The sequence below is a fragment of the Esox lucius genome, chromosome 23 (genome assembly GCF_011004845.1).
Source record: "Esox lucius isolate fEsoLuc1 chromosome 23, fEsoLuc1.pri, whole genome shotgun sequence".
Classification (NCBI taxonomy): Eukaryota; Metazoa; Chordata; class Actinopteri; order Esociformes; family Esocidae; genus Esox; species Esox lucius.
This window is the reverse complement of record NC_047591.1, coordinates 17,644,540-17,670,531: the sequence shown is the minus strand read 5'-3', so window position 1 is coordinate 17,670,531 and position 25,992 is coordinate 17,644,540. Positions and strand designations below refer to the sequence as shown.

Below are 25,992 nucleotides of genomic sequence, written 5' to 3'. Positions count from 1 at the left end.
CTCAGACACTTAGTTCTTCCCCACTAAGTTCTCCTTCTCCACTATAAATTGTTGTTGATATGAGGAATGCATTTTCTGAATTTTCCCAGTCTCCTCCCGTTTTAAACTTTAGGAGGACATGAGGTCCTGGTCCACACCTGCGGAGTTCCTGGTTTAGGGGGCCCATTGCTGTCCCTGTCCTTGTCCATCTGGTCATACTTCTGACCTAGTCACTATTTAAATAGACTCTGGATTTAGCCCACATGCATTTATTCATTATTCCAATTGGACTCTTAATATCTCACCCGGCACAGCCAGAAGAGGACTGGTCACCCCTCTGAGCCTGGGTCCTCTCTAGGTTTCTTCCTAAAATTCGACCTTAGGGAGTTTTTCCTAGCCACTGAAATTCAACACTACTGTTGTTTTCTCCTTGGGGTTTAAGGCCGGGTTTTCCTGTAAAAGCACTTTGTGACAACTGCTGTTGTAAAAAGGGCTTTATAAATACATTTGATTGATTGATTGAAAATACATTTGAGATACACACACACACACACTCAGACACACACACACAAACACACACTCAGACAGACAAACACACACGCACACACACACACACACACACACTCAGACAGACAAACACACACAGACAAGTACAAGCAGGTGGGGGGGGCAGGGTAGGTGGGGAGCAGGTTAGTGGGGGGAGCAGGTTAGTGGGGGAGCAGGGTAGTGGGGCAGCAGGGTAGTGGGGCAGCAGGGTAGTGGGGCAGCAGGGTAGTGGGGCAGCAGGATGGGGGGGCAGCAGGATGGGGGGGCAGCAGGGTAGTGGGGAGCAGGATGGGGGGGCAGCAGGGTAGTGGGGCAGCAGGGTAGTGGGGCAGCAGGGTAGTGGGGAGCAGGATGGGGGGGCAGCAGGGTAGTGGGGCAGCAGGGTAGTGGGGAGCAGGATGGGGGGGCAGCAGGGTAGTGGGGCAGCAGGGTAGTGGGGAGCAGGATGGGGGGGCAGCAGGGTAGTGGGGCAGCAGGGTAGTGGGGAGCAGGATGGGGGGGCAGCAGGGTAGTGGGGCAGCAGGGTAGTGGGGCAGCAGGGTAGTGGGGCAGCAGGGTAGTGGGGCAGCAGGGTAGTGGGGCAGCAGGATGGGGGGGCATGTGTGACTCAGGAGGCATGTTAGAACTATTAGTAGAATAATGCTGAGACCTGATGTTGTCCAGAATGGACTGTTCCCTTCTGTTTAATATCATTCTGCTTATTGTGTCTTTTAGTACATAAAGACAACCCCTAAACACACACAGACACACACACACCCTGCTCCCCCACTACACACACTTACTCCACTAAACACTCCCTTCAGTCAAATTTCCAATTCTCCACTAATAAAAGAACGATCATAAAAAAACACACACTGCCCGGTGGGCGCCATGAAACAATTTCACACAGGAGCGCTCGTCTAAAGGCTAATCCAATCTCTCCTCTTATCAGGGAGACACGTTACCCCACGGAACTCCCCCATCGGGGCTCCACATACAGACATAAAGCTGAGGTGTGACAGGCCACGCTGCCAGGACATAGTGCGCCTATGTTATATTGTGAGACTGGGAGAAGGAGTCATTCTCCAGGAAGAATGGGATGCACCGAGGGAGCCCACCACTCCTAAACACCTCTTCTCTGCCAATTAGAGGTCTACAAATACACGGTTCAGAAAAGCATTAGGAAATGAAGAAAACAAAGAGAACCAAACAAGCTTCCTGGAACAAGGAGAAGGATAAGAGAAACCAGCTTAAGACAAAGAAAGTGAATCTTCTTGTGAGTTTCACAGCAATAGAAAAAATAAATGTTTAAAAGGTTTGGGGATCTGAGAGCCTCCCAATTGATTACTTGATCAATCATCTAAGTCAGAGTGTGGTCAACAAGGTTGGATCGATGGGGAGTTGGGGAGGAAGGAGGACAACCAGACAGCCCCAGTGATGGGAGCTGGGTTAGGCAGAGCTGGGCTCATCTCTCCCAGGGCCTGGGGAGGCTCAACTTATGTCTATTTGAAGACTGTTGTAATTTAAGGGAAAAGTCTTCAAAATCAATGGATGCAAAGGAACACAAGGACTCAAGTAATGGCCTCCGAATGTTCACTCACCGAAGAGACGGATTCCTTAATGTCTAGAGGTGGTCTGTTTCGCTCTGACTATTCAGACAGTGGCTCCTTCTATGCCATAGCCAATGCAAAGTGATAAATCACACTTCACCATTGTGCTGTTCTGATACTTCTAAAAACCGATGAATACTGTTTATGCTGATTCAAAATCTGCAGACTCCAGAAAATATGTGTTATGCACATAGACCTGAATGCTAATCAATACCAAACCAGAAAAGGAACCAGGCAAGCCTAGTTCAGCCGGCCCGCAATTAAAATTAATAAATGTTGCCCTTACTGGATTCGAACCCGGGTCTCCCACGTGAGACGGACTTCAACCACTACAGCACAGTGCTACATGTTGGGCCAATCGCTGCATACCCTTAAGCACTGTGTTAAACTGACTAACGTTTCTTATTAAGTTTACCTCCACCACAAATAGCGCTTATGAACTGTATGGCATTTGCCACTGGCCGTTTTAGCAGCTTATTAGCCAGTAGTAGGCTTCACCAGTACCTACTAACCTCCTATGAATAGCCATAAGATTTGAGCAATTGCTTGCGAGACTGAAGGTGAGCTGTACACTGCCAAATCTATCTCATTTCATGGCACAAAAAGATTCATTTTTCTTTCATTTGTGAATGACATTGATACAAAAATGATCCATATAGGTGACGATAACTGACTTTCTCATCAAGTGAGAAGACGAGAGAATATTGGAAACCCCTACAAAAGCATGCACAGATGCGTACTTCGAAAATCCAGCAGAAACTCTTGCAATATAACCGTAAACAGTTATATTTTAGGCTTACTATAATGTGATTCTGAAGGTACTAGCCAGCGAAGTTTTTGCCCATCTGGAACAAATACTAATGCATACTTTTCTTTGACTGTGAGGAGATTTGAACGCGGGTCCTATAGTTTACAGGTCCGCTTCTCAAACCACTACGCTATTTAAAAAGGGGTACTCTGTCACTCACTCAGTCAGTCAGTCAGTAAGAGACATTCGCTCTTCTTGGCCGGCTCCGCTTACGTGGTCCAGCAAAAACCTTGCTCGTTTAAAGCTGGTCATTTCATAGGGAATTGCCGGAGGATATTATTTTGTTAGTTTCATGTTTATTTAGCAAACACTCCTTTCCTGTGCTATTTACCCAAGCAGTTAGGAATACCTCAGCTTTTGGTTTACTCATCAGATGCTTTAACCACTAGGCTACATGGAGCATTGTTTTGCTACCAACCTTTTAATGCACAAGGTTATAATTGATTGTTGTGAAACTTGTCTAAACTCAATTTGTCCATGTAAAAAAGTAACTCTGAGCTTATCTATTCAAAGTCGAAAACAGAACATATCTAGAATCACAGAGGATCCCAGAAGAAAATAACGGTTTAAATACCGGGAACATTTTCCTTTCGCATTATAAGATGTTTACCTCTAAATGGGTATTGTAGTAACATGGGCTTGAGAACTGGTCAGTATTCACTGTGTTACATAAGATGGGTTAGCCAGACACACTAGCTAGGAAACAATTCCAGCTTCCAACCCCCAAGTGGCAGAAACCAGTTCCAGGTGTTGCCAGGCCTTGATAAGCCCATTATTTGCAGCCAGTTAGGGGAACGGAGAGTCACTGTGCCAGCCCACAGATCCATGAGCCTGCTGAGTACGGTGGGTGGCCAAGAGGCCTTTTGTTTGTTTTTGAGGATTTTGCTTATGCATGCCTTTTGTTCGTTTCTTTGGTACTTTTTCATTTTTGTCACCATCAGGTTTGCCCCCATCTGAATTTACCTACCCTTGGGGCAAGCATGGCGAGCCAAACGAAAGGTCGAGAAGGAGTTAACTTTCTGGTCCTGACCATGGTAAATTACTATTTCCAGATCAAGTAGCTCGGCCATTAGAATGAGGGTACGTTTTGGTTTTATAACACTAGGCAACACAACCGGAAAGAAACGTTCCAGAATAGACAGGTAATAACTCAACAGTGCCCTGATGAATACAACCTTGGTGATATTTCCGTGTGGAAATATCACCAAGACAGAGAGTCTTACCGAGGTCCATGTCAGAGGCCTTCTGTCGGTGGGAGTGGGGGACGTTCTTGTAGATGGCGTCCAGGATTTTCTCCTTCACCTGGCTGATGGTATCACAGTTCAACACCTTCACCTGGATTTCCGGGCTCTTCTCATTATCAGGGTGGATGCAGTTCACCACCTGTAGGACAAAATACAGTTATAACATGGTAATAAAACCTACAATAACATCACTACAATTACATATTTCAACTATAACACCACCGCTAATTTTAATAACTATGAATACAGTGAAAACATTGTTTCAACACTTGGGATACAGACATAACAGTTATACAATCAGGAGGCGTGTTTCAAGCATAACGCTTAAAGCCTACACTGACCAAGGAACGTTAAGGAATACAGTTAGTATTTTAATTTCAATTGAATAAAGAACCATATCAAAAGTGGATGGGGTGATTCAGTTTCTCTGTGCCTCAGTTGATAATTATTTTTGGTGACATTTTCTGTGGGATGACTGTAATTAAACAACGGTGTGTTCTTGGGTCATTGGGGGCCATTCTGTGTCTGTCAAGTCTGGTGAAAGGCTTGCTCCTGTAATTGCAGTAATCGAAATGGGTATTCAGGCAAACTGGCCTCCCAGGGATGGGCCCATCTGACACAACATGGCTACCCTGAGTCGATGAGCGGTTAACAAGCAAATGATCACTGTCGCACGGTCATCATCATTTACGGGGGAATACGTTAGCCATCATGACCATCACCGCCACCCGTCACCCATTCCTTTGAAGCTCTAGACAGATGAAATTACAAGGTCACAGGGTAGTCAGGAATGTCATTTACACAAGAAAGTGGAGACAAAAATAATACTGGCTCTATATTATTCAACAGTTTGACAGACCCGTTTGGGCAGACTGGAATGTTTGCTTCCGTTGTCTTTTCTTCCAGTTTGAGAATTTCAAGACCAACTCTAGTAACTATGGCCAGGCTGTCCAGGTTATACTGGTGTTTCCCGCAGAATGGATTCATTTGTCCATGGGGTACATGGGTGGTGGGGGTGGGGGTGGGGGTGGCAGTGATGGACTGCCTTTCAGGCTGTGCAGGTCACTGCAACGGAAGTGGGGGGGGGGGGCATCAGGGAACGGGAGACCAGGTGATTGATAAACAACCGGTTGGAAAACTCAGGTTTCGCGTGTGCCACACACCCTCGTTCATCTGACAGCTTTGATCGCCCAGAGGACATCAGGGGCGCGCCCCCATCTTCCTGTCTGGTGTGAAAGGAGACGGGGTGGTGGGTTCGTGAGGTGACTTACAATCTGACGGTCACCTGAGGAAATGTAGTTCCCAACCCATCCGGGGGGGGGACTTACCAGGGTCTTGTAGTCGATTTGCTGTCTGATGAGTTTGTCTTCACTGAGGGAGTAGCGCGCCTCACCCGTGATGGAGTCGATGGGTCCTTTCTCCATCTGCTGCTTGATGGCACAGAAGAGAGAGAACAGGGGCTCGCCTGCACACTCCTGTGGAGAAATAGGGAGGCGGTGGAGGGAGAAAAGGAGAAAGAGAGAGAGAGAAGTTAGAGACACGGGTCGATGTCAGTCTATCTCAGGCGTTACCTGACTCAGGAATGTTAAAATGAACATTTGGTATGGTTTTTATTTTACCAGTCTTGGGCCCAAGAGTAATCCTAACTGCGATCTGACCAGCAAAAAATAACATAACCTTTATAAGCACAGAAGAAGCTTTGCCACATTAATAAGGCCTTTTATATACGGTATACCGCAGAAATGCAACTACTGCTGAAATGAGAACTCGGGTTTGCAGAAGTTTGAAAGACAGATCAATGGGAGGCTAACGTGAGCAGATTGACTCCCTGTGCCAATTGCCAAAGCCCTCACTAAAAACCCTGCCGTTCATCAAATGGAGGAGATATGTTATCCATCAGTGTCCTCACTCCTCCACTCCGGCCTGAGAGAGATGGATGAGTGTTGGAGGAGTCCAGAACAGTGGGGTGATGCCATCACTCACGTCTCTGAGAGAGAGCGGGAAACCCCGCCCCTTACAGGCCTGATGGGAAGTGACCAGGGTTCTAAAATGGCCGCCGTAAGTTGAATAACATCTTCATTTATTTAGTGCATTCACACACACACTGAGGATTCACCTTGAATGTTAAAATCAACATGCCCACAACCCCTTACCTTTAGAAACTTGTAAAGCAGGAAGGTGAACCAATTGGTTAGCATTTTCTCTGCCACGGATTCCGTCCTGAAATGAACGGACATTACATGAACAAGAGATCCCTCAAAACACCACAATAAATCACAATCATCAATATTGGATACGATCATCAAATGTTCTGCAAAGATTTTGTATTTTACTGCAGTAATGAAGGGGGGTGGTTATTTGTTACACAAACACAACTGCCAAACACGAATTGGCTCCCATGTCTAATCTTTATATGCCTTTTACAATCAGGCACGCCGAGGGCACCTTATCTACGATGGGGCGTTAATAAAAGGGGAAGCAATTAAAACCTTTATTTGATCCCGATGGGATTGATGTCGTTCGAAGGCCTGCTCTGTAATAACACTGTCCTCCCTCCCCGGTCCGTTCACATCCACTGTCTGGCACTCAGCGGATCACCTTACAATAGAAAGTGAATGAATACATCCGTAGCCCCTCATTCTCTCTCTGTCGTTCCATTTCTCGTGCCAGTGGGCGCTCGGCTGGCGTGACTAACCGGGAGATCGCTCACCCGGCTCTGACAGGCGGCGTTCCCACGTCAACGGATAATGTGCCGGCGCACAATAACAAACTACGGGGGCCAAAAGCCAAGAGGCGGGGATCGGATATCCTTTGACGCGGCCCGGGCCCCTGCGTGGTGGGTTGTGGGTATTCTGCCAAGAACCACCTCCTCACCCCGCCACCTCAATGAGACACGGCCCAGGGCTTTAATATTTTAGGATTAGCCTATTGTGAGGAGTGTGTTCTCTCAACACCCCCCCCCCGCTCCCCCAGCCTTTCGAATACCACCTGCACCCCACCCCCACCCCAGCCCCCACCCCAGCCCCCACCCCAGCCCCCATGCCTCCCTGTAAGAGGTTCATTAGAGTGAAAGAGAGGGGTATTGCCCGCTGTGCCAACTGTCCTTGCCTGGCAACCCCCGCCAACCGGAGTTGGCACAACACCTGGAAGGGATTAACTTCCTGCTCTGCTTATGCCGGCACTTTTATGTTGGCGCGACAACCGAGAGTCCTCGGCCCCTGGGGGGGGGGGGGTTGTGGGGGGGTTAGGGAGGTCACGTTTCATCTTTCCTTTCATGTGTCCCTCGCTTTATTTGTCCGCTCCCTCCCTCCCCCCCCGACTCTGTCCTCTTCCTTGTAATCATACACACTTCCAAAAGTCCGTACATCTATCAAAGGGAGCGGAACAGGGAGAGACGGAGGAGACAGCGGGAAAGATGGGAGGAATGAAAGAAAGGACTTCCTTTCATTAATTGTTTCCCGACCCGACTTGCTCACCGCGCCAATCATGTTTACGTTCTTTAGCGTGTGCATTTCACACAACTAGTGTATTCCGCAGCATTAAGATGTCCTCGGAAGTGTGTGTGTGTTTGCGTGTGTGTGTTTGCGTGCGCGTTATCGGCGATGCAAGCCAGGCCCCGCAAGCAATGATCTGTTCTGGCAAGGCCCCAGTGGGAGCACTCATGCCAATCCCCCATCATGCCGATGGGAAAGGGGATAAATGACGACTGAGCACGGCCGTTAACGCCGCAGCTGGCCCCTAACGCTCCCTCAACCTCCACTTGGACCGCCGGGTCGGCGAGGCTGTAACGGCATGGTAGCGGTTTACATGGCATGCAATGTTCTGTGATATGGCTTGTTCGGTGCGAGGAAGGGCGCTCATCTGGCTCCCAGTCAGCAAGGCAGCGGGCATGTCTGGAACCCTGGCAACCGGTTGGTACTTAGTTTCTCCTGATTATAAAGCGGTTGTTTCTCTCTGCACACGAGTTGGGAACCGGAGGATTCCTGGGTAGCAGATGGGGGGGACGGGGGGGGACGGGGCGACGACGACGCATTAGTATGTCGCGCGGAGACGCGCTCTATCGATCTTCGCACATCGCTCCCATACTCCCCACGGCCATTTCCATTGCTTCTGCGGCGTCTGACACAACACCGGTCAGGAACACTTAATAACATAAATGGAGACATTTTAGGGTTGAACTACAGAGAAAACGGGGACACTCGTTTGTCAAGCAATGGGGGCTGACACAACCATACGGCAAAATACCCAAATCTCCCGGATCATTACTATAGGTTACGTATTGCATTAACACCCTATCTTATGAACTCATGAACTTATTTACCAAATGTGATGTATTTCATTAGCAAACGCTTCTATGGTTAATGCCTTTCTTTCCGCCTCCCAGGGCTTTTGTTTGTTGTGATAAATAATCTAAATGAATCATTAAGATTTGAAACGAGATCGGAGATGTTGGTGTACTTTGGCAACCCCCCCCCCCCCGATCCAGGCGTACCAACGAGCCCCTGACAGGGAACACGTGAAGCACGGGGGTGTTCACAAGCACGTGCCCTGTTAACTAAACACACAGCTGCATTGGAACTGTCCTGCATGCCACGTCCCCCCTCCCATCCAACGCGTTGAGGCACCACAGCATGCAGTCAGAAATGATTTCAATTTCCCACTCGGGCTCCTGGAGAGAAGATTGGCTGTCTGACAGAGAGCACGGGCGGGGGCCCAAACTGTGCCCTCTACCCTATGTATATTAAGTGCCCTACTTTTTGACCAGAGTCCTAGCCCAAAAGGTAGTGCACTACTTAGGGGGAAAGGCACCACTTGGGACGTACACCAACAGTGCTCTGGCTGACATCGCCCTTCTAGAACCACTGAGATAATCCTCATAGTATAATCAAAGGGCCTTTAGCTCCTACTTATGATTACCCACAGTGTGTGTGTGTGTGTGTGTGTGTGTGTGTGTGTGTGTGTGCAAGCTTGCGCATCAGTAGGTTACGGAGGAGACAGACTGTTTCTGACGGAAAAATTAAAAATGTCAATTTATCAAAGATGGATGAAAGAAATTGAACCGCGGGAAAAGGTTAGCAGCTATTTCAGTATTGCCTGAAGAGCAGAATGACAACGAGCTGACAGAGGGAAGGAGAGAGGGAGGAGAGGGAAGGAGAGAGGGAGGAGAGGGAAGGAGGGAGGGAGAGAGGAAAGGGGTAGGAGAGGGGGCCAACCGAGGAGGGCACAGGAATGTGACAGATGGTGGTGGAAGCCGATCGTTAGTAAGTTTGCCTGGTGATGTGTTCAGCTCAGGTTGACATGGGACAGACGGGGATGTGGCGTAACACAGGAGAAGAGAGGAGGGGTGATGTGATGTGAGGCAAGGCTTTATTGGAAGCTGGTCAGGACATGGTGCCAAAGATGCACTGCGTGCCCATTTCAAGCATTGATTAAGAAACAGTAAATGAACAGGTGAGAGAGGAAGGACGGACAGAGAAAAGAGATGACCCGGGAGAAGAGAAGGGGTGAGAGGAGATGAGAGAAGGCACGGTAGATAAAGAGACCGATAAAGGAAGGGGAGGGGGGCGTTTCTCAGAAACCAGTTTAAGCCCTCCCATCACAGCTGACTGAGTCTGTGTGTCTTGTCTATTTTGGGCCGGTATCCAGGGTGAGTGTGGCAGCAAGTGAGTGTGGCTGTTATCGGTAGGGGCTAACGGTTAGCCTCCACACCAAGAGAAAATGTAAATACTAGCGCTAGTGACTACAGATTTGCCCAATAGCGCCAGCAACTACAAATTTGCCCATTAGCTGACTTTGGGCATTAGCGGAACTAGTTTGCTAGGCAGGCAGATAACCAAAGACCTAAGCAGTATTGTTTAAATATACATTATTATTGATTTGACTGTCACATTGCATGCTATATGGTAGACACTGCACTAACAAGGTCATCGACACTCAGCTGGGACTAAAATATTCGTAAGTGAAGAGAGGAATCTGTGTGTCTTTTGGGGGGTGACCCAACAGAGAACAGGTCCAAGGGCGGAGTTGTGTTTTAAAAAAGGGAGGTGCAATTCTTCGGGGATATTGAGGTGGACGGGGAAGCTGTTTGTTCCACACATGAAAATAACCAGGATTGTCACTCCAATGACTCCAGTGCTATATTGATATGGTGTCATTTTGAAGTGGTCCTTGCGGTACTGTGTATACATCACAGACTGACTCTTGGGGGAGGAGCTGATTGCCCAAGGAGCCTAGGGCTTTTAACAGTCCCATTTCTTTTTCAAGTGAGGCTTTTTACAGCTTTTTTTAATTGGATTCTGCGCTAATTAATCATAATTATATTCTAATGATGTGCATGTCAGAGCTGTACATGTTTCAGAGACAAAGTAAAGCATTTCAATGCCATTGAAGTTAATTCTGCATGTCATGGCCAGAAAACAATGACTGGTGAGTGATCAGGCGTGGTCAATCGGTTTGGTGTTTCAGTAATACAATAAAACACAAAGGCTGCATCCCAATTGGCACCACATGGGCCTTGGTCAAAGTAGGGCACACCATACAGGTTTTATATAGGGAATAGGGAGCCATTTGGGATTCAGCCATAGTATGTTATCCTTGTCTTTGGCCTACTAGCTTTCTTTGTAGAAATATAGACCTGGATAATAAGTACAAACATTTCTACTAATGGTATTAAAAAAGAAATGCAAACCCATAGCAACATTTTTACTTATGGATATCTAAGTGCGCTTATGTTTAAGGTCACACCTCTGATGTTAGCATTCGTCCACTGGTCTGAGCTTAATGCTTAAGAGCCCGGGGAGGCCTTAATGATTCACTGTTGCAGATTAGAGATAAAGAAAAAGAGCTACAGAGCAATTAGAGAGATGAAGAGAAAAACCGGGAGAAATGGAGTGATGGACAGATATATAGAGAGATGGGGAGAGAGAGAGGAGAAGGGTGATGAAGACAGAGGAGGTTATGTGGGTGTTCTGGACTGGTGTCACACACACACACACACACACACACACACACACACACAGAGAGGTCAGGACACAGCCAGAGACACACTCAGGTACACACACACTCACTCACTCAGGTACATACACGCGCACGCCCACATTTCTCCACTCTCCCCTCACCTTCGGAGAAGTAGCTTGGGATGATTCTTGCTCTCCAGGTTGCGGTCGATGAGGTCCGACAGCAGGTGCTTCAGGACGTCGGTGGCGTACTCCAACTTGCTCTGCAGCACGGTCACGATGAGCGAGGCCACGTTGCCGCGGTCACGCATGGAGAACCCGCGCTGGGACTCAAGCGTGCGGATGAAGGTGAGCAGGAACACCTTGTTGTTGATGAGCTGTCCGAACAGCTTCAGGCCCTTCTCCACCTGCTCCTGCCTGTAGCCTGGCACCTGGAGGAGAGATGGGGGAGGGAGGGAGGAGAGGAGTGGACAGGATGAGAGGATAACAGAGATGACACGTTGAGATGACTTGCCCGGTAAAATAACAGGGAAATAAACTGAATGAGTAAAAAGACAATGGAAGCAGCAAGGTCTCTTCGGGTTGACAAAGGGCTAGCAGATGACAGGGATTTTTCCTGATCCGGTTGGGTCGAGGGGGACAGATTCTGGGAGGAACACGGTCAAAAGGCAGCAAAGATCAGAACCACCGGAGATCTGTCCCTCTCGACAGAGTTTCGGTCCTGACAGACTGTGGGAAGAACTCACTTCATTGCTTTAGCCACCGCCCACTCCAGTCAAAAGCCATTATCGCTCATTAATTAGCTATTAGCGCTGACTCCCAATAAGGGCTCTATATGCTAACAGTTCCAGCTTGGAATGTCAGCACAGAAAGACATCTGGGAGAGTGATGAGATTAACACTGTTCCTGCTTTGATTTTTAAGAGCTCTGTTTATGTCATTGATGCCACACAGCGAACATGTTTTCTCACAAAGCTAATGCAAGATTAAAGCAGCGTGCGTGTGCTGTAGTCGGCTCCACAGGTGGAAACTGTCCCGGCTTAATTTATGCTACTCAGCCACAGTGCGAATTCCCATTTTCATAAATTGCACCTACAGAGAATCTTTTTTTATTTTTTTTTTATCTGTCTGGAGAGATCGGAAGGGAGCAAATCTCTCTCGACACAACGCGCAAGTAAGGAAGCATATGTTTCTTCGCTGTCGCCTTCCCGGAGTACACAGTAATCTATGGTTCGCACCGTGCAAGAGCTATTGTTAAAATGCTAGTTTCATCTCATACTGTCAGACATAATGCAGGGAGCAGAGAGAGATGGGGAGAGAAGAGGGGAAGGGGGGGAGACAGGGGGAGACAGAGGGAGGCAGCAATACGATTGAGCTGAGGGGCGTTCATCCTCTGTAGTCGGTGTGTATAAGCAGTGTGTCCAACAGTGGAGCCACGTTCCAACAACAACCCTACTCAACGCTGACTACAACAGCAGGAGAAAGGACAGCCAGACACCAATGTTCTATATTCTCGGAGTGAAAATGCAATACATATATTTGCTAGAGACTCAACAGGTCAGTTGTAGAGGCATCTCCACTGTCAGCAATTTGGAGCCATTCAGCCAAAATAGAGGTAACTCAAATCATGAAGACAGAAAGATCCTGTCCAATCAGATTTTTCTGGTAAACCATACATTTCGGGAGATCCTCCACACACTCGGGTCTTTGCTCCCAAGTGCAATAAGGAACTTTCACTGTACAATCATCCACATCAATAACAATTAACTCGCCATCACCAGACACAGGCGTGCCCTCTGCTGCTATCATTAGGTTTCATTTTTGCATTAAACCCCCTCATATAGTGGGACATTTTCACCAATTAAAACATGCTTAATTTAGCTTATCACTGGGAATTCTCATCAGGCACCCGTATGGTCAAATTGCGAAATGGAGGTCTTGCAGTTAGAAGAAGTGCAATTATCACTGTCCATCACTGTAATTAGGGAATAAATAACTTGCTTGTCGGTTCAGGGTTGCTTTGTTTTTCTCAGCAAGACTTTTAATTTGTCCTCGGCTCTGAGAAACGGTTTTGTCACATGTTGTTACCGTTATTCCCAGGAGATGGGACAGGGGCTTAAAAAAAGAGCTCCGGCACGTCAAGGCCTAATGAGAGATGGTGTTGTTTGTTTATTGACTGTGAGTGGGAAAACAACAGCAGCTTTCATTTTCCCCGTAACCCTACAGTGCTCTCATTTCAATTATTTCTCTTTGTACCTCCGGTCAAAACAGAGTTTGCACAGGTGTAAAGCATGTTTTACCTCCAAGTCCCTGAGAACAGGGTGTTCTTCAATCCCGGGAAAGAGCACCCTCATGGTGTAGGTCCTGTAGTCCAGGAAGGGAATGCCCACTCCGTCCAGGTCACTGGTCAACTCATGGATGTCAGTCTGCAGCTCAGCAAAGGCTAAGGGACAAATGGCCAAGCAGTTTATAGAATGTCTTTAGAATGTTTGCAGTGAAGAATGTCTTTAGAATGTCTGCAGTAAAGAATGTCTTTAGAATGTCTGCAGTGAAGAATGTCTTTAGACTGTCTGCAGTGAAGAATGTCTTTAGACTGTCTGCAGTGAAGAATGTCTTTGGAATATCTGCTGAGATACAGCATCACTGTGAGAGCCCTGGCTGTAGCTGAGTGTATAGTGTTGCATACGAATATCTACTGTAGAATACACAGTGCCAGAGATTATGCCGGTGAGGTCACGATAGGTAAAACCATAAAAGTAATTTAACTTTTAAATGAGTATTACATTTTTAATTCATGAGTAAAACAACCTTTCATTGTGAACAGAAACAACTTATGCCAACAGTTCTTTCTCAACAGGTGGGTGGATAGAGCACAAGATATTCCACAAAGCAAACCTGAGTAAGAATTATAATGTGATCTTACATGGAGACACAGAAATGGACTGGCTACATTGTTTATTTCAATGATCCGCCCATTTTCTCCTAGTTCTGCCTCTTGCATCCTCTAAAGGTAAAGATGAAAACTTAAATAAACATCAATTAAACACAAGGTCCAATGAAAATGTTACTTCCTCTTTTAACCCAACCCCCTTCAATGAGAGAGGTGTGTGCGATGACAAATTGGGCAGGCTGAAATTGGGGTTAACTTGTTGCTAAGAGGCAGAACGACGCGATTCCACCAATCGTGCAAAAATGCAAAAATGTTTACTGACTCAATAACTACGAAGGGCACTGGAGCAACAATTCAGTCACTGGCCAGGCCACCTGCCATGCACATTTTCAGCAGCTGGCTGGACCACCTGGACACTGGACACAAATAGTTCAACGCTTAACGAACGCTACCTGTCCCACCCCACACAGAAACAGATTTGACCAGAATGCGGATGCCTACCCTCCTTGCACTCCAGGGCGACACGCGACTCCAGGTTGTCCATCTGCATCTGCAGCCTCTTCAGGGTCAGGTCACTCTCGCGGGACTTGCGCTTGTAGGCGATGAGCACCACGACGATGAAGAGGAGGAGCACGGCCCCTGCGCCGGCGATGCTGATAATGGCTGTGCTGCTCAGCGGGCTGTCCGATATGATGTGGACCACGCCGGGGGAGAACTCGATGCCCCCCACACGGGCCTGAGGAGAGAGGAGAGGCAGTCATTGCATGGAAGCTGTGATCCTGCAGTGGTTCCATGGGCCAAGTGTCATTTTTTTAGATTAAAAAAATATATATATTTGTCAGTCTGGAAATGAAGAGGAACGAGATGTACTTCACACAGGGCAGGGGACAATTCCCTGCATGACGATATTTCTATTTTCATACCTAGTGAGATTCATTCAAAATGCCTTGTAGCCTGGTGGCTAATGCTCACAGTACAGTAATATGGTTATATTATGACACAGTTGTGATTCAGTGGAGGAAAACAACCTAATCTATAATGGCCCAATGTTCTAATCATTAACGAAGCAGTGCAGAGAGCGAGACGTACTGTTTGTAATGTCAGAGCAGAGAGGGAGACATACTGCCTGAAATGTCAGAGCAGAGAAGGAGACATACTGCCTGAAATGCCAGAGCAGAGAGGGAGACATACTGCCTGAAATGTCAGAGCAGAGAAGGAGACATACTGCCTGAAATGTCAGAGCAGAGAAGGAGACATACTGCCTGAAATGCCAGAGCAGCGAGGGAGACATACTGCCTGAAATGTCAGAGCAGCGAGGGAGACATACTGCCTGAAATGTCAGAGCAGAGAAGGAGACATACTGCCTGAAATGTCAGAGCAGAGAAGGAGACATACTGCCTGAAATGTCAGAGCAGAGAAGGAGACATACTGCCTGAAATGTCAGAGCAGAGGAGATAGATTGCCTGCAATGTCAGAGTAGAGGAGACATACTGCCTGAAATGTCACACCACCTTTCTTTGACTATATTATAGTACAGCGTCCAGGGCTGCTCTGCACTCAGAGATCCAGGTGTCCCTTCCCTCAAACGGTCCCTCTAAGTACCACACATGGATCCTTTACTGAGTTGGAGCTAGCCTAATCGCTGTTGTTAAAAGTCATTATTCGTTCTGTGCCTGAATATTGAGAGTGGACAGTATAACCACAATGTCAAACTGAATCATAGTATGCAAGTTGTGACCAGTGTGTGCAGTGTGTGTGTGGGGTGTTTTACTCACCACGACCTTGTGTCGACCCGTCAGATTAGGCGACTCACACAGCAGCTGGTTTTCGGACACAGTCAACAGGCAGGGCTTGGATCCAATAAGAACCGTATAGTTCAGTTTTCCATTGTTGCCATTAGTGTTGGTGGGTGGGAGAAAGTTCTGCCCCTAAAAAACACAAGGAAATGATATTAGACGGGGAAGACAGCGAGACAGAAACAATGAAAACAACCTTGACTATGTACAGACTCAGTGAGCATCGCCTTGCTACTGAGAGTACACAGCCCACAAAACCGATGTGGAAGTGGGGCTGCACTTACTAATCTCCAGCCAAATGTACGACAACTTTAGAGACACACGTTTACCACAAATCATAAAGACCCACAAATAATTAAAAAACAAACCAAACACAGAAGCTCAAACACAGCAGAAAAATAAGCAATACTGTAAACATAACCAATAGTCATATTTTTATATATTTATTTTATGTACATTGTAGCATACTTTACCATTTGCAAATTTTTTCAACACTGTACATAGCTAATGATATAACGTTTCAAATGTCTTGTGTGTTGAACATTTAAATAGAAAACATTTTTTGTAATCTACTTTTGTTATTTATAATTATATATTCTTTCTTAATTTCCACTTGCTTTTGACATATTTACCATGTCATTAAAGTTGAATGTGAATTCAAAAGAGTGACAGACAGACTTAGATCAGCTGATACCTCACCTTCAGAATGATGGGTGAACCGGGCTTGAGCTCCAGCACCCCGGACACATGGAGTGGCTCAAATTCTGGGTTAGGGTAGTAGATAAAGGCGGTGTTGTTGAGGGCCAACACGGCCTGCACGTCATCCAGGATGAAGCCAAACTCATCTGGCCGCGCCGGCACATCCCTCTGCCGGCTCAGGCTGATCGGCAACTCCGGGGCCTGGCACAGCATCGTCGTGGGGCTTAACACCTGGCATGTCTGTGGGCAGAGAGGACACAGGGTGATGAGTAACGGCCGACTACATCACGCCGTACAGTCACAATACGGACTCAGGTCGATAGGATGTGAGGACCGGAAGTAAAAACCCTGACATGTTTGACCATTCTGCTTTCAGACTGCACTACCGCTTCTCTCCCTGTCTTCGAAAAATAAAATGACACAAAGGGTATTTAAATATATCCATGTGTTGTATAGACGTGTCTGATAGAAGGTAGAAGGCAGTGTTAGGTCGCTGGGGATAACACCAGAGATGCTCTGCGAATCGTACATACATTAGCCAGGCCACAGATGGTAAACCTGTCCACCTGTCCTGTCTCCCCACGCTTTACAAATGCTGTTCAAAGCCTACAATGCATACAGTATCTGAAAGTCACCCGTGAAACGGGCGCTAGTCCGCGTCACTTTCCAAGGCGAGCCACTGCAGGTATGCAACCAGTCTGCAGTCATTACGGTCGCTTTGATATCGGAGGTTCACATTTCAGTCAGCGCTCCGGAAGAGATGATCCAGTCAAAATGGCCGCCACCTAGCGAGCGCAGACCCAACTGAGTGTTTCCCTCAAAAGAGGCATAAATTAGAGGCAGTTAGAGTGGTGTCTCTTCACTCAGCACAATGGGCCTTTGATCTGCTCTGGCGTGATGCCTCTTACTCACCCCTGGATAACTAGCCACCGTTCACCTTCATTTCCCTCCATAAAGACTCTGATCTCAGTCGTTCAGCCTTTCTGTGAGTCTCCAACTCTCCAACATATTCCTTTAGCCTACTTGCTCAATTTCTCTCCTAATAATTTCTTTACAAATTTCGAATGTCTCTCCTTCTATTCTCTCTTTCTGTGGCAAGCAACGTAACAAATGTCAAGGGCCTCCATAAAAACATTCCAGCGGGGAAAGCTCGACGAGGCATTTTACATCTCCATGGTAACCTATGCTACGCAGTCCCCTCCTCAAAGAAATCCCCCTCGGAGTAAAACCTGTCATTTTAATTAGTTCCTCACAACGGAGGTACGTCAAAACCAAGAAATAGTGGTGGGCGGGGCTGACCCAGTGTTGGAATCTACATATTACACGCCGCTACTTCTGTAATTGCAGACAACGTAGTGTGCGTGTGTGTGTGTGTGAGTACATTCGTGAGACAGTGGAGAAGCCAACAAGTATTTTCAAAATTAAAATGGTTATATGTATGTATCAGTATATATATCCGACAGAGGTAGAATCAAATTACTGTAAAGATCAGAGCCCAAGAGCAACTGCGACATGGCAAATTATCTTGCCGCATATGCCCGGATTTGATTTGAGGCGGCTTTTGAAGTGCAGTCGTCTGTACTTCGAGCAACAATGGCTTCCTCAGCTAATCCTGTCGGAGCACAGCTGCTGAATGGTGGCGGCATCTTCGATAGGCCAGGGAGATAGCATTACTGCCTTTTGTCTTCAGCCATGCCTTTCAATCAGACCCCAGATCAGATCTCAGGACTGGTTAGGGAACTCCCATGGGTCCCAGCAATTCAGTCTGTGGGAGGGGGAACTTGATAGTTTGCTTTCTGTATGGTTTACCTCTTGTGTCAAAACTTGTTCTCTTTTCTCCAGACTGGGGTGGAGGGATACAGGGGGAAAAGGACTTTGAAATCTTTTGCAGCACAACCACTTTCTCTGTTTGTGCTGTATGAATGCATTCGGCCATACAAAGCTATCAGTTTCTGTCTTGAAAAACATATTTGGAAATGTTCCATTGGTTTCCTGTGGGAATTTTACTGTAGGACCCCGGGGTGTGTAATTGCCTGTTAACTGTTGGTTAGCGGTGACACTGACCAATCACTGACCACGTCAGAACGTGTGGTTTATACTCACGTTGACTGTTTCCCGCCCGTTGTACTTGGCTCTGATGAGTGGGCTCTGGATGATATCCAGGTTGGTGCCGGTAACGGTCACCGGGGTGTGCCCACTGTAGAATAACGACGGGGAGACTCATAAGTTCACTTCCTGACTTCAATGACAGCTCACAAGCAAACATACAAAGTGATTAAAGAACAAGGCCAGAATACTCCGGAATGAACATGAAACACTTCTAGAAACAAACAGAAGAATCTTTCCTCTCATTCCCCCAATGAACGCTTCTTTCTAGACAAAGATCAGTGTTAAAGGCAAGGATTCAACTCTCTAACTGCCCCCATCTAAAACAAATCCCATAACAGAACCTCTAAAAAACACCCTTTTCATCCAGCTCTAACCCCCTGACAGTCCAATATGACGGGTTACAACAGCTCCACACGGTACCTGAAGATGCTCCACTCGGGCTCCAGTTTGGCGATGGTGGGGTCCTCCACGTACTCAAACTTCAGGTCCTTCTGGATGTGGGCCTTGTCCACTGTCACCGTGACACTGGCGTTGCCGTAGCCATGAAGCGAGGCGTGCGAGCGACACGTGATCCACTGGCCACCTCTCCTGCAGCCAAGACGGAAACGCGCGCACGTCGGGATGAGATAATGGGCAGCATATTTGACGGCTGAGCATCAACATATTACATTTGACACTCAACAATGGTTTTGCCATTTATTTACTGAAAACATCCCTCTGCCAAAGCAACAAGCAGGTGAATGCATTCGTTATCTTTATGGAGGGGGTTGTCAGCAGAAGCCAGTCTTATTGTTATAGACATTATTGATTAGGAATCAGGAAGTCTTTCAGAAGTCTTAATATTGCTATGGATTTTCACTGCAGGGTCAGAGAAGGACAGTCGATGCATCTGAGCGACTCTGGAGTGACATCAGATCACACGCCAAAGTACATGAGAATAGATGTGATAGATCATATGATCACATCTGGGCCCTCCTGCCTGTCTGCACACCTTTGATTGGTCAACTCCTGCTTGTCTGCCCACCTTTGATTGGTCAACTCCTGCTTGTCTGCCCACCTTTGATTGGTCAACTCCTGCCTGTCTGCCCACCTTTGATTGGTCAACTCCTGCTTGTCAGCCCACCTGTGATAGGTCAACTCCTACCTGTCAACCCACCTGTGATAGGTCAACTCCTGCCTGTCTGCTTACCTGTGATAGGTCAACTCTTGCCTGTCTGCCCACTTGTGATAGGTCAACCCCTTCCTGTCTGCCCACCTTTGATAGGTCAACTCCTGCCTGTCTGCCCACCTTTAATAGGTTAACCCCTGCCTGTCTGCTTACCTGTGATAGGTGCATTTCTGATCTTTGAACATGATTGACACGTTGCTCCCAGCATCCAGATTGCTACCGGTGATGTTGACAATGGTCCCCCCGGAGACAGGCCCTCGGCTGGGCTTCAGGCTGGACAGTCTGGGGATCTAGGGGTCAAACATCAAGGTCAAAGGTCTTCCAATAAGAAGAAAATCACATCCACCAATCGCACAGAAGTCAGAAGACTCAAATCTGCAGAAGAGTATAAATCTCCTTGCAGTTTATTGTCTTCATCGTAATTTCATAATCTCCTAATCAGTGTCTTCAATGGCCGACATTTAACCTAAAATCATGTAATCCTGTTATATGGGCCCGTTGAGTATAAAGCCACATTAACATACACTATGTGTGTAAAATTGATAATTTTGCATAAAATGAACACATAACGGTAATGATTAGGTTGTATTTCTCTGACCCTACAAAATTTATGAAAAGACTAGAAGAAAAGTGGTCAGGGAGGCTTCCAAGACGCCTACAGCAACATTAAAGGAACTGCAGGAATTTCTTACAAAGAAAAACATCCAAGTCCGGCTGAAGTTTGCAAAAACAAACATCAAGTCCCCCATAAGCCTGTGGGAAAATGTGTTATGGTCTGATGAAACCAAGGTTCCACTTTTGGCCATAATTCCAATAGGTATGTTTGAAGCATAGTGGTGGCAGCATCATGCTTTGGGGCTCTTTTTCTTCAGCTGGAACCGCAGCCTTTGTCAGGGTGGAGGGAATTATAAACAGTTCTAAATACCAGGCAATTTTGGCACAAAACCTTCAGGCGTCCATTAGAAAGCTGAAGATGAAGAAGTAGTTCACCTTTCAGCACTCCAACGATCCAAAGCACACATCCAAATACACAAAACCATGGCTTCACCAGAAGAAGATTAACATTTTGGAATGGCTCAGCCAGAGCCCAGACCTGAATCCAATTGAACATCTGTGGGGTGATCTGAAGAGGGCTGTGCACAGGAGATGTCCTCATAATCTGACAGATTTGGAGCGCTTTTGCAAAGAAGTGGGGGCAAATATTGCCACGTCAAGATGTGCCATGCTAATAGACTCCTACCCAAAAAGATTGAGTGCTGTAATAAAATCAAAAGGCGCTTCAACAAAGTATTAGTTTAAGGGTGTGCATACTTATGCAACCAGGTTATTGTGAGTTTTTAATTTTGTATTTTTCCCCCCTCAAAGATTTCAGTGTCTTTTTCAATTGAATTGTTCACGTTATAGGTCACATTAAAGGTGCAAAAAGTTCTGACATGATTCATATTTGTCTCATTATTTTACATCACAAGAACCTGCCATTTTAACAGGGGTGTGTAGACTTTTTACATCCACTGTATATATAATCAACTGTGCTGGAATTACAGTACGAGTCAAAGGTCTGGACAAACGTATCTATTTACTTGAACGGGTAAGTGTGTCCAAACGATTGACCGGTACTCTATGAACTATTATATGCTGGATATATAATGTAATACATTCCGGATATAAACTCACCACAAAGTAGTAGTACTTGGAGGAGGTGGCCCTGAACTCTTTTGGACACTCTCTGACCCCGATCCCGCCAACACACACTTCGACGTAGTTGGCAAACTGGCTGGGTGTTGCCACCGCCATCTCACACACAATCCTTAAAAACAAGTCAGTGTTGACTCATGTAAGCCAGCATACACGAAAACGCACGCACGCACGCACGTACACAAGCGCGCTCGCACACACACACCGCCTCGGCATACAATACACGAATAGCATTAGGATAACGTTGAAAAGGTAAAAAATATATAATCCACAACTTTAATAAACGGAAAAGGTCGATGTCACACATCAAATTATCAAGAACTGTTAAAAGTGTCTAAAGTGGCTTATCACCAAACTTAGCTCTTTACAGTTAGTATTATGTGCCAGCACTTTCTCTACAGGAACGCTGAGGTAGCGAATAGACAGAGGAAGGCTTTTTAAGGTCATATGAATAATAATAGAGTTTTTCCTCTCATGAATTGGCAGCAAGGGGCCCTCAAATCCCAGCCAAATAACACATTATTATATTCAAGTCTTAACCTGGGATTAGGTGGGTTCTTATAAAAGCCCCTCTCTGCTGGACGGTAAAAGACCAACGCCGCAAGAGAAGAAGGAGCTCAGCGTACACTGCCGCAAACTGTGTGGTGGGGGTCAGTGTGTGTGTGTGTGTGTGTGTGCGTGCGTGTGCAATCTATATAGTCAGTAATAACTTCAACATAACTTTCTACTCAGAAGTCCCTGAGGTTAAAGGGCACCGCGGCGCGCGACACCCATCAAAGGCGTGTGGTTGAATGGAGGTCCCGGAAGGCGGATGTCTGGGGGGCTGCATTACTCACTGCTCTGCGGGGATGTATCCCTCACGGACGGGGGTGCAGTCCACATCGGCCACCCTGACGTTCCCCTGGATCTCGCCGAAGTCCAGTCCCAGGTTCTCCCCACGTATGGTCACCAGAGTGCCCCCCTCCCGAGGTCCCCGTAGCGGGGTGATCTGGGAGACGACAAAACAGGGATGTTTCTCACACAAGACACGGTCAGACAGCTTAGCGTCGCCCCGAGACTTCATTTAACCAGGAAAGTTGACCGAGAACACACTCTCGATTTACAAAAACAACCCGGCCTAGGGGAATGTGTGCGGAGGAGGAAGGATTCACGGGCCAACTGGTTTACGATGGTGTTTCATAGAAGCGCCGTTGTTAGCCTAACGGTCAAAAACCTTGTTCCACAAATCTTTCCAGCAAACGCCACTCTCGCTCTGTCCATACAGCTAAGTACCAATTAGTCAGAAGGTCCATAATGCCGTGCCATCAAATCTCCGCCATGCATTGAGCACGAAACCGTGGAACACGTCACGATAACTCCACTCCTAATTGATCTGACTGCAGTGGGAAAGACCGGGCCCTTGGCTGTGTCCTGAGCTCCTCCCTGCACGGCGGAGTACACACAGCCTGCGGAGGTCTGGTCAGAAGTAGTGTACTGTGGTGTAGGGTGCCTTTTGAGACTCAGCCTTAATCTGGATCAGAGGTGGTGCCGTTATATTGCCAGGGCTGTGTATAGCTGCTTAGTTAGACAGCTTGTTAACCGGCCATGATTAAAAACCCACTCAGCGTGGCCGCCATCAGGAAGCGCCCAAACGGCGTCCCGATAACGCGGACACACAGCCAGCCAATAAGATTAGGCTATTCCCCACGCTAGTCCCATTTCTGGCCCGGGTGAGGTCATCACGCCAGAAGTGGCCCACTGCCAAGGCAATGGGCAGATCTTAAATGGAAGGTGTGTGTGTCTGTTTGTGTTTGAAATCCAGAATTTGCGCCTGTGTGCGTGTGTGAGAGAGATAGCAAGGGACAGAAAGCAGAGAGAGAAAACAACATAGAGAAGAGAGTAAAATAGTGATAGGGTAGAGATAAAATACAGGGAGGGGCTAGAGAGATAGATAGGTACACATGTGAGGGAAGGGGGTCAAGACATCTTGCTCCAGCCACTCATTTTTCAAATGAACAGTCATGAAACAGTGTTTGGCAACATTAAGCCACTTATTATCATGTGCCTAGTAGATTCATCTGTTAGATGTTGCATTGAGGACTTCAAGCATATATCAGTTTTAACAAGGGGCCTCCAATCCAGACTGATTAGTTTGGGCCGTTAATGATATCTGTCCCGGAAGCCAGCCGCTGGATGTACCAAACGGACACTGTCCAGGACCCCCCATCCATCTTTGCCATACAAAGCACCTTCAAGCCCCAATGGGGAAACAGGGTTATTATTAATAGCTTGGTACGGTGTCATTCTCCCCTGCCAAAATAGTGATCTCCCACTGGGATTAGAGGTCTTATTACCACTGTTTCGTGGAAGTCATTGCTCACTGACAGGCTGGGAGTCCGTCTCCAGGGAATGGCTTCAGTCACTAAGGTGTGTTTGTGTTTATGTTTGTGCGTTAGAGAGAGACACTGCATCTTCCAGAAATCCATATAAATGTAAGTCTTTAGGGACAACTGAAAATACTGACATCTTATATGCCGATACACACATCAAGGCAGACTACAACTACAGTGAGTTATCAACATGATGTAAGTAATCTGGATTAGGGTTATGGGTGAGCTTGAGCTGTTATATTCCATAATTTTTCCTTCAGTATTTTATTTTAATTTTATACAAATCAACATTAATTCAAGAGAGAACAAACACGTCTGATGTTTGATTTTAGTTTAGAGTACAAAGTTCAGGAAAAAAAGAAGTCTGACAAATGTCCGTAATTCTCCAATTTTTAAACTCACTGATGAATTGAAGAAAATAATCATGATACCATTCTGCCAGGTAAGCATAGGCTACTTCCACTTTTGTGAACAAAAGTTATCCACCAGAATACTGTTTCCATTAGCCTAGGGTAACCGTTACGCATTATCGGGATGTAGCGCGTTATCGGGATGTAGCGCGTTATCGGGATGTAGCGCGTTATTGGGATATAATGAGTTACCGGGATGAAGTGAGCAATCAGAACATAGTGAGCTATCAGCATATATTTAGTTATTGGGATATATTGAGCTTTCTGGTATGCCCAAACTATACTGATGGGGTTAGTGGGTTTGTGCTGCTATGCAGAACAGTGCTATCCAATTACAGAACTTAAAAAGGTAATTGTCAGCCAATGGGAAAACAGGTTGCAGGGATGTACCGTGTAATCTCATGACTGGCCTTTCATATACAGCACATCTACATGCCAAGGGTGGTAAAATAATAGAAGCCCCTGCTGGTGTGGTGATTGAATGGGAAACCCCTGTGGGAACAATCCACTGAATCCCAATGCATGCAATTAACAGGCGCTGCAATGCATTATGGATCTTTGAAACTCAGCTGATTTGATACAGGAGAGAGAGAGAGAAAAGGGCTCTCTTTTCATGAGCAGGATAAGCAGTTTATTTTATTTGTGACCGACAAGCATACTGACGGTTGGTAGTGTAAACGCTCAGCTTCTCCCTCTCTCTCTCGCCCTTTCCTTCTGTTTCTCTCTCACTTTGTCTCGATCACTCCCTAAGGAGCCATTCTTCTTGGTGGGGAGACGTGTCACTTTAATAAGCTGTTTGTGAACAGGCCGAGGGTCAGGTTGTAAGGCGACTGTTTAAGGAGTTATGAGAGGCTACTATGCGCTCCTGTTAGCGGCCTGCATGGTTTTGTGTTGTTATATGCAAACAGCCCATGCTCCTTCTACACTCCTACTAAATTCCTCCTCCGCCGCACACTATCTATCACTACTCCCCTTTATCACTCCCCTCCTCCCCATCACTCCCCACTCCTCCTCTCTCTCTCCCCCTCCTTCTACACTCTCTTCTTTCATCCATTATTTGTCAGTTCCGCCCCAAATGTGGACTTCCTTCTCTCATCTCCTCCATCCATCCAAATCCTCCTCCTGTAACAGCCGACCATCTGCTGTCCTCCTCCCAGGCCAGGGATGAAGGGATCAATCATCTCTCCTTTACCTCATCACTCCATCCTGGCTCCAACCTGCCGTGCTACAACCCCCCCCCTCCCCCCCGTAACCTGAGTGTGGTGGGGGTAGTCAGACAGACGTGATCAGGGCCAGACAGAACGGGGTTAAACGTGTCTGTTGTTCATCTGTCCTGAGATGAATGATGACCAGGTGACGGGAGTCCTTCATCGGCCTGCTGTCTGGGGTCCGACAGGCTGGACTCGGTGTAGGAAGACGCGCGTGGGTTCCTATCAGCGCTAAGGAGGTGTGTGTGTGTGTGTGTGTGTGTCACACTGCGGTGACTAAGGAACAGTAATCAAAGTCCTACGGGAAACAGATGAGGGAGATGATTCTACTCCTGATGCGTATGATTACAGCGCTGACGGAGACAATTCCATCCTTGACTGAGACGATTCCATTCTCGGTCAGAAGGAGAGGCGTCTGTGTGTACACGGGTGCGTTTGCGTGCGTGTCCTCACCTGTGTTATGCGTGGGTGTGTGCACGGGTGCGTTTGCGTGCGTGTCCTCACCTGTGTTATGCGTGGGTGCGTGC

General features: G+C 47.0%; 1 protein-coding gene across 5 annotated transcripts in view; it reads right to left on the bottom strand.

Moving 5' to 3' along the window:
- The window catches only part of plxna4 (plexin A4), a 256,250-nt gene that overhangs the window by 27,404 nt on the left and 202,854 nt on the right, over positions 1–25,992 (bottom strand). For all 5 annotated transcript variants that reach the window (XM_029116984.2, XM_029116986.2, XM_029116987.2 and 2 more), the window contains exons 13-25: positions 22,315–22,466; positions 21,458–21,590; positions 19,937–20,073; positions 19,036–19,203; positions 18,610–18,703; positions 16,507–16,746; positions 15,787–15,939; positions 14,513–14,747; positions 13,422–13,564; positions 11,285–11,553; positions 6,320–6,386; positions 5,495–5,641; positions 4,146–4,305 (exon numbers count right to left, since the gene is read on the bottom strand). In XM_029116984.2, the coding sequence (XP_028972817.1) occupies positions 4,146–4,305; positions 5,495–5,641; positions 6,320–6,386; positions 11,285–11,553; positions 13,422–13,564; positions 14,513–14,747; positions 15,787–15,939; positions 16,507–16,746; positions 18,610–18,703; positions 19,036–19,203; positions 19,937–20,073; positions 21,458–21,590; positions 22,315–22,466 (2,098 nt within the window). The remainder of the gene's footprint in view (positions 1–4,145; positions 4,306–5,494; positions 5,642–6,319; positions 6,387–11,284; positions 11,554–13,421; positions 13,565–14,512; positions 14,748–15,786; positions 15,940–16,506; positions 16,747–18,609; positions 18,704–19,035; positions 19,204–19,936; positions 20,074–21,457; positions 21,591–22,314; positions 22,467–25,992) is intronic.